The sequence below is a fragment of the Physeter macrocephalus genome, unplaced genomic scaffold, assembly GCF_002837175.3.
Source record: "Physeter macrocephalus isolate SW-GA unplaced genomic scaffold, ASM283717v5 random_43, whole genome shotgun sequence".
In the NCBI taxonomy this organism is placed as follows: domain Eukaryota; kingdom Metazoa; phylum Chordata; class Mammalia; order Artiodactyla; family Physeteridae; genus Physeter; species Physeter macrocephalus.
In genome coordinates, this window is record NW_021145329.1 from 65704 (window position 1) to 74513 (window position 8810).

At 54.1% G+C, this 8810-nt stretch overlaps 1 protein-coding gene across 1 annotated transcript in view; it reads left to right on the forward strand.

Moving 5' to 3' along the window:
- Positions 1-6319, forward strand: part of SSUH2 (ssu-2 homolog) — a 69534-nt gene extending 63215 nt beyond the window's left edge. Inside the window, exon 14 of the mRNA XM_028483538.1 lies at positions 4484-6319. Coding sequence (XP_028339339.1) covers positions 4484-4630 — 147 coding nt within the window. The 3' untranslated portion in view covers positions 4631-6319. The remainder of the gene's footprint in view (positions 1-4483) is intronic.
- The last annotated feature ends 2491 nt before the right edge of the window (positions 6320-8810 follow it).

Consider the following 8810-nt stretch of genomic DNA (forward strand, 5'->3'; position numbering starts at 1 on the left):
TGTCCCCGTGGACATAAAGGAGGGAACGGGCCCCTCCCTTTGTGGGGAGGCTCCTTCTTGAGAGTGGCAGGGCAGAAGGAAGGGGGGGAGGGGTGGAGCCCCAGTCGGAGGAGCACAGAGGTACTAGGGACTGACTTGGGGCCAGAGTGACCGGAGGTCAGAGAGCAGGGCTGGTCAGACATAAGGCCCCGGGGAGAAGTTTGGATTGATTTGTCCTGCGAGCGACAGGGAGCTTACAGGGTTTCACGCAGGAATGTGGTTCAGTGTGGTTTCGATTCGCACCCCCCTGGTATTCAGGGAGGGGGAGGGAAAGCTCGAGATCTAGGGTCCAAGGCAGGTTTGGAACCCAGCGTCCGGCCCCCCGGGGCACTTCCCAAATCCCAGGCCCCCAAGGGCAGGGCTGAAGGCCCGCGCTGCTGTGCGGCTGTTATCCTGCTGGCCACTAGGTGGCGGTGGTGCCCGTCGCGTCCCCAGGAGCCGCGGCGGGCGGGGCGTGTGCGGCTGGGGACGGGGGTAAAAGAAACGGGGATGGAAGATTGGGGGGTTGGCAAGGGAAAGCCCAGCGCCTGAGCTCCGTGAGGGGTCTGTCGGGGGTCCGAGTCTTACAAACTGGGCGCAGATCCTGGCTCTTCCACGTCGCAGAGTGGTCCCGGGCCAGCTACAAACGCCTTCCTGAAGTTCAGTTTTTCACCCGTGAAAAAGAGATATTACTACCGCCTCAGAGGGCTTGGTAGGGATGAGATCATTTGCTTTAAGTGCGTGGAACCCGGTGCTCAAAATGTCCCTGTGCCTTCCGTTCCCTTTGCAATGAGTATTCCCCTTCTCCTTCTGCACGTTTACCCTGTTTGCAGGAGAGAAAAGGATGCATTTAATTTAAAATTAATAATGACCGTCTTGGAGCTGGAATGCACCTCAGAGAGGATGAAACGGGGGCACTGCAAATTCAAAGGCCTCCGGGGGGGGGCGGTGGTGCTGTGGGTAGGAGGCCCCCTTATCCAAAGGGCCCCGCCTCCCCTCAGCTCTGTGCAGCGCAGGGGCAGAGATTTCAGACCTTCTGAAATCCACATTTTTACGTGAAATCTTCCAGTTTTTCAATATTGAAAGCAAAATTTAAAAAATGCTAAGAACACTGTATGGGCTGCTGGGCCAGCTTTGGCCTGTGGGCCTCCTCGGCTACCCCTGGTCTAGTCCAAACCCATGACTTGCCGATAAATCAGAGGAAGCCCAGGCAGTGGAAGTAATTTAGGCAAGGTCACACAGCTTCTCAGTGGAAGAGCCCAGGAGTAGAACTCAGATTTCCCAACTCCAAGGGAAATGTTATTATCTGCCGCACTCAAGGCACACAAGCGACTCTGAAAACCAGTGTAGGTTTGCAGGGCTATCAGCCGGAGGAGGCAGCGCCCTTTTCGCCTGGCAGACACTGCAGGGGCGAGTCACTTCCCAGGTTACGTCCTGCTTCCCAGCTCTGGCACATAGTCATGGCTCCTGGCCCTTATCTTCCATTGATGGGCCTCGATGTCCTCATCTGTAAAATGGGCGCAGTTGGACCTTGCCTTAGGTTGGGCTCCGCAGAAGCAGCTCTGAGACGAGGATCCGTGTGCAAGTCATTTTTTGTTTGTTTGTTTGTTTTGTTTTTTATCAATTTATTTTATTTTTGGCTGCGTTGGGTCTTTGCTGTGCGCGGGCTTCTCATTGCGGTGGCTTCTCTTGTTGTGGAGCATGGGCTCTAGGTATGCGAGCTTCAGTAGTTGTGGCATATGGGCTCAGTAGTTGTGGCTCATGAGCTCTAGAGCACAGGCTCAGAGCTTAGTTGCTCTGCGGTATGTGGGATCTTCCTGGACCAGCACTCAAACCTGTGTCCCCTGCATTGGCAGGCAGCTTCATAACCACTGTGCCACCAGGGAAGCCCAAGACATTTGTTAAGGAAGGGCTCCCAGGGGAAACGGGTGAAGGAGTGGGGGAGCCGGAACAGGAAGAGGGTCAGACAAGGGGGCGGTGAGGGTAGTGGCGCTCTGAGCGTCAGCCATACCTCAGCGGCTGTTCGCCTGGAGCTGACGTTTGTTCTTCAGCGTCATCCATGGAGGACCCCAGCCCGGTCTCTAAGGGCCCTTGCTCCTGCAGCCCTGGTACAGTCTGGTGGGCATTACAGTGAAGACCTCCCAGTAGTGAGCTGTGTACTGTAGGACTGGCAGGAGGACGAGGCATGATTGCAGCAGCTTGCGGACACAGGTGCTTCTCCTGGGACGTTTTTGCTGCTGAGGCTGACAGTTTTGAGTCCTTTTTGGACCCTTCATTTGGCAGAGGGGCGGTGACTGCCCAAGATCACACAGCGTGTTGGCGGCAGGCCTCCGTCTAGACCCTGGGGCTCCTGGGCTTTCCCTGATGGCACAGCCCCGTCTCCGGCGACACAAGCCATCTGTGAACCAGACCTGGAGCAGGGAGGGGTGCACCAGGGGCAGACGTGCATGTTTCTTTAAAAGGGAGCATAAAGGGAGAAGACGCCACTTCTGTGACTCTTTGTCCTAAATTGTCCCTTGGCTCAGGATCTACAGACAAAGATTCATGCTGGTATTTTGTTCAGGGTTGGGCAGTTAGCGAGTATAATCCAGTGAGGGGACAGCTGTCACACGCGGGGCCCCGGCCCTTCCTCTCAGACCTGGAATCTGCTCATCCCAGGGGCACGACCAAGGTGTACCAGCAGATATACGTCCGATTACGAGATGACCGCTGGATGGCAGTTGATGTCCTGGCCAACCTGTGGTCTCCAACGTGGAGACCTTTAAAATCCAAAATGGAGGCACGTGGGGTGGGGCTGCTGTGGTTTTGCTGTCTGTTGGATAGTAGAAGAGTTTGGAAACGAGTGGTCTGACCCGCGGCCCAGGCTTTCTGAGCAGAGGTTGGCTCCCCTCCCCTCTTGCCCCGTGGTTCCCATTTCGGGTCTTCTGTACCAACATGGCAAGAGGGGTCGTCTACCTTTTCCTTCCATGGTTATCCCCCTTGGAGGCCGCTTTCCGGCACACGGAGAAAACTCAGTCTCACCACCTCATTTGGTTTTCTCAACAACTCCGTGACGTAGAAGTTTTTGTACCCATTTCACAGATGAGGAAACGGAGGCCCAGAGAGACAAGTGGGAGGTCACGCAGACGGCTTCATGGGAAGTGCACGCCCTGATCCTGAGTCCCCCCATCCTGCTACAGTGTCACTCACTCTGCAGCCCCTCCAACCCGCACCTCCCAGCGTAGCGAGCCCGCTGCTCAACATCCTCTCCTGGCCTGTTCCCCACTTTCCCCGGGGGCCTCTGGACCGTCACCTCCCGTGAGAAGACTTGGGCTCTTTTCCCAAGGAGGGGATCTTCCTGCAAGTAGGAGGGTCTGTCCCTGGGCCAACCACACCACCTCCCTCTGGGGTTGGGGTCCCCACATCCGAGTCTAGGAGAGTCTGGGAGAGGGGAGCAGCCTGTGCCCAAGAACTTAGGGTTTGAGCACAGAGCCTGGCCCACGGTACGTCCCGAGAAAGCTTTGCTGGGGCTGAGGAGTCACTTTGCTCTGTGGGTTACACCCGTAGTTTTCCGTAACAAATCAGCGCCAAAGCCAATGACCTGGGTGTCTCAGCAGGAGTCAGTGTCAGCTCCGAGGCGGCAGGGCATTCTGTTCACTGCCCCGTGATTTTGGAAGACTGTTGAGTAAGTGCTCAGAGAAGGGGCCAGAGAACGAGGGATTTAGGACCCCTCTGCAGGGGGGAGTGAGTGCCCCGGGCTCTCAAGTAGACAGGGATGCCAGGGAGGAGATTTGAGCCTGAACTAGGTCCAGCCAGGAGGTGGGGCTTGACCTGGATGATCTTGCAAGCTTGAAATTCCATGCACCTCAGTCTCCCCATGTGTAAAAGGAGGGGAAAACTTGAGAAAGACTTTTCTCAAAGGAGGGCTGATGCAAAACCCTGGTGCAGGGAGGGAAGGGTCTGAGAAAATAGCCTGAAGCAGCCCACCAAACTTGGGAATTTCTTTGGTGTCAACATTTTATCTGAAAATTTAATTCAGATTGCATAATACATTCTCTAATATCTCCATGGTTGTTTTAATAGAAAAATATTTAAAATGACTTTATCCTCCACTTTTCTCCACTCCACTCAGTCCACTCCCCCATCTAAAAATTACCGCTTCTGGAAGATGTCCTGTTCGGCTGGTGGATTTCCATACATCCTGAAACTCCCCTGGGGATTGTCTGTGCCGCCCCCCCCCCCACCTCCTACTTCATGAAACTTAGCATGAGGTGGTGGTTAAAGATGAGAAGTCGTTTTGGGCCAGAGCTTAGGGTATGTGAAGGAGCATAGGAAGAGATACATCTAGGAGGCAGGTTGGAGCCAAAAGGCCAAGTCCAGAGCATGAACTTCATTCCACAGGTAGTAGGGAGCTACTGAAGGTTCTTGAGCAGGCGAGTGACTTGAACAGAACCTTGATTGTTTTCTTGGCCAATTGTTTCCTCAGCGCCAGACCATTGAGCTGATCCCCCTCACGGAGGTTCGTTACTGGTACCGAGGAAAGACTTACGTCTACTACATCTACGGCACCGACCACAAAGTGCACGTGGTGGATTACCCCGAGAGGTACTGCTGTGGCTGCACCATCATCTGACGTCGCTCATCTGCCCCCAGAGCCCGCCACTCACATTTGCCCAGGAGATTGGCCGAGGTCTCTGCGTTGACTCACTGTTGGCTCCTCTGGACAATTGCATGCAAACCCTGGTGTGTCCTTCCAGGGAATTCAGCTCCTCTGTCAAGCTACAAGTCCTTCTGGAGCCCGTCTGGCGGAATCTATCATGCGTCTAACCTACAAGAATTCATCTACACACGTTGCTTTAGGAGAAATAACTTAAGCAGTGGGGGCTTTGCCTCTGGCCTGTGAACTGAAGCCCTGATCGAGTGTGGGGTTGATTTTACTTTTCCCTGGGTCAGTCTCAGTTCTGGGGTGTCTCTGCTAGTCTGGGCCTTTTGTGGAGCTGAGTGATTCGGAAATGTTGAAAGATAGACAGAAATTAGTTGCTTCCTATGCACACCAAATAGTGCACTTAGGCAAAAACGTACACCATTTTACTCCTCATCCTGTGGGTCAGGAATTCAGACATAGCCATGGTGGGATGGCTTATCTCTGTTCCATGACGTCTGGTGCCTCACCTGGAAGTATCAAAGGCTGGGGTGGTTCAAGGGCAGGGGCGCTGAAATCATCTGAAGGCTGGTTCACCCAGATACCTGGTGGTCGATGGCGGCTTTCGGCTGGAACACCTACATGTGGCCTCCCCATGTGGCGTGGGCTTCCTCACAGCGTGGCGGCCCTCAGGGTAAGCACCCCACGCGTGTGCCCCAATTAAAGAGACAGAGATCTGTTCCCAGACTGGAGAACAAACCCTCTGTGTTGGATAGACCAAGGGTCTCTATGCTAATCTCTAACATGGTGCCTGTGCATGGGTAAATTTTAGAGAGTGATGTTGGATATACGCAGGTTCTTACATCACGTGCTGACCTTAGAACCTGCCCACTGAGTAGAAGGTGACCTGGATGTCCTGTGTGCCCAGTCCCAGGCAGGAACTCTCACCTGGTGCAGTGAGGCTGGGTGGGTGGAGGGGACACCCTGCACACTGAATGCCCAGTTGGCTTTGGAGAGGTGGTTCGGGGGCTGTGTGGGCCACTGTGTACCTGGTTGTGAGTAACCAGATGTCCCTGTCATCTTACTATGTCTGCCCCCACCCGGAAGGGGAGTGCTGCACCCCAGGAGCGCCAGTCCGTACCCTCTTGATCCCCAAGCTCCTGCTGGCCTGCAGCCCTCGTCCCCCATAGGATAGAAGCACGTGGACATAAGAGGCCTGGTTGGGGGAGGCTCAGGTGGGGGGGGGGGCGATCTGAGGCCATTCCCCTGGGGCATCTTACACGTGGAGCGGACGGTTTTGGGCTGTTGCCGTCATTGGTGGATGGAGCCCAGGAGCGCGGGGCGTCCAGCAGTGCTCGGGGACGCCAGCACGGGGGAGTGGCATGTCACGCGTTACATGGCTGGCAGATACCCCGCTGACACTCACGGAGAAATTACTTCTACAGGGTCTCATCAGTTATTACTTAATGCAGTGTGGATTTTTATTTGGTGTTCGCCTCTGTTCTTTGATTTTCTGGCGTGTCTTGTTTGAAACGGCTTCTGATCCTCTCCCTTCTCTCAAGTACAAACGTGGAACTCTGACGCCTTCGTTGGGGTTCCTCGGGCCGCTGTGCTTGAGCCTCACAGATTGAAATACATGTATTAAAACACTGCTTTCTTCTCATTTCTCCTTTATACTTCAGTTTGGGCATTAAATTGCTTTTTAAAAATGGTATGTAAGTAGGTTATGTCTAAATGTCATTTTAGGATAAAAAGGGAGCCTCGCGTCTGTTAGGGTTGAGGCCACGTGACCCGTACACGCTGTTGGCATGTGAACTGGACCCAACAAGAAAATCTAGCTGGAATGAAGTGGGTCATGGGGACACTGTTCTAATTGAGCCTCAGTGAGCCACCAGCCGGAGGGCCGCTTAGTTCTGGTGGTTCTGGCAAAATCCCAGATGGTTACTGGGTCCTCCGGCTGTTTGATAACTGTTGCATGTTTTCCCCTGCAGTGTTATCTGTTTTTATGACCTTCGCTGCAGCCAGGATCTGACTTAATTTTCTCTTTCTGCGTGTTATCCTAGGGCTGAGTTGGCTGTTGCTGGTAGGCCCAGACCCAGCTGAAGTCCCTGGAGGGTAGAGAACAGAATGCAAGGGCAGCTGTAACCCCCAAACTGGCCACTGCACACGGTGGCTCTGGTCCCGATTCAGTTTTGCTGTGGAAGGATATGAGACTCAAGTGGCTGGCTTTTTCTTTATGGCCCTGCCAAAGGAGAACACCAGCCCTGTTCTTTACCAGTCACTGACAGACAGACGCTGGGCCTCTGCCTGGCGGCCGGAGCCACTCAGGCCTTGGTGAGGGTTTCCCACGGATCTGCTGTCTCTGCCCTGAGACTACAGGATGGGAGGAGAGGCTGTCTGTAAGCAGAGGATAAGGAAAGAATCCATGTGAGTCAGGTGGCTTTACAAGATGAGGACGCCTAAGAGGCAAGATGGCGGGTGGTTACAAGCATGTGTATGAATGTGCCTGTGTGCATATACGTGTGCATGTGTTTGTACATGAGCATGTGCATATGTGTATATGTGTGTACGCATGGTGTGTGTGTTGTGTGTGCCCGCATGATGTGTGCGCAGGGGTGTGTGTGTGTGTTTGCTTGCCAGGCGGAGAGGGTCACTGCTTAGAAGGCAGGAGAGACTTCCTCCCCCACCTGGTTTTCCTCCCTTCTCTCCTGGTCCCTGTCATTCACTATGGTTCCCTATACCCTGGCCTTTAACACCTATCAGCTTGTTCTACCACAGCCAACTTCAATTTCTAGTTCATGTGCAACCCTTGATATGGAGTGTGATGAGAGAACTGTGTTTTCTCAGTCAGGACTGTGGCATTACGTTTCTCAGCAGGAAAGACCCTTCTAGATTCAGTGGCTGGGACCTTCAGCTTGAATTCCAGTCTCCTTTTGCTTACATTTCATAGTCAGGGATTGTGGAAAGAGCATATACACTCTGGTTCAAATTCTGGCCCTGCCCGTTAATCAGCTGTGTGACACTGGGCAGTTCTTCAAACCTTGCTGAGCCTCAGTTACCTCATCTCTGAGATGGGATGATACCACTTGCTTTGCAGGGCCGGTTGAAAAGAGACCGGGCTGGCAGAGCTCAGCCTCAGTAGGTGCTCAGTACGTGGAAAGGCCATCTCTTCCCAGAAGGAAACTCCTTTGTGGCGACGGGCAGGGCCTGAATGCTTGTCACAGCGCCTCTCCAGGTGACCCGTGAGCGGGGCCTCGTGCGCCAGGATGAGCGCGAGTGACCTCTATTCTGCCAGCTCCCCTTCTTCGTCCTTCAGCTCAGCTCACATGCACTATTTCCGTCGTTTCCACCTCGCCCTCGGGTCAGGCGGCATCCAGCGGCCCCTCCTCTGCGCTCGTGTCTCGGGGCGCATGAGCGAGCGCTGGTCCCCGATTTGCCTTGTCTCGGCCTCCGCTGGACCACGGGCCGGCCGGCGACTGGGTTTTTGCTCGTCACCGCCTTACGTGAGAGTGGTGCTTGTCGGTGATGACCGCCAAGCGTGACCCAAGGGCTAGGGGGAGGTGCCACACGTTGATTTAACACAAAAAATACCGGATTTTCATTCCAGTCTGGCCTCTATCAGCTGTGTGGCCCTGGACAAGTCCGTTCAGACCCCTCTGGGGCTTCAGTTTTCTTTCTGTACTTTGGAGAGTTGCATTTGATCCCAGTTTTCCTTTTAAAATTTCACCTTTTCTCCCGCAAATCTGTGGGACCCAGATACATAAGCCCGGCTCACAGATCAAGTGGGGCTGCTATGGTTGGTTGCGGGGGGGGCCCAGCGGCCTCCCGGGCACCTGCCCCCTCCTCGCCTCCAACCTCCGGCGTCTGGGAGCCCACGGAACGCGGCCAGGTGAGCCTCTCACTCCTGTTCCGGGAGGTGGGCTGCATCTCTAACAGACCACAGGCCAATCCTGAGAAATTTCTCTGTCTTTTTTTTTTTTTTTTTTTTTTTCCTTCAAAGATTTAAACCTTTGACCTGAGCTTATTTTCTGATTGTGTATTCCTCAGAGTGAAACATGCATAGAGGAAGGCACCGTAGAATGTTCTGTCTAGCGGTACTCTAAGCAGTTGATGATATTCCTGTACTTTGGAGCAGAATGGCCCTGGGGCGTTCAGATTTGGGGTCCCCTCC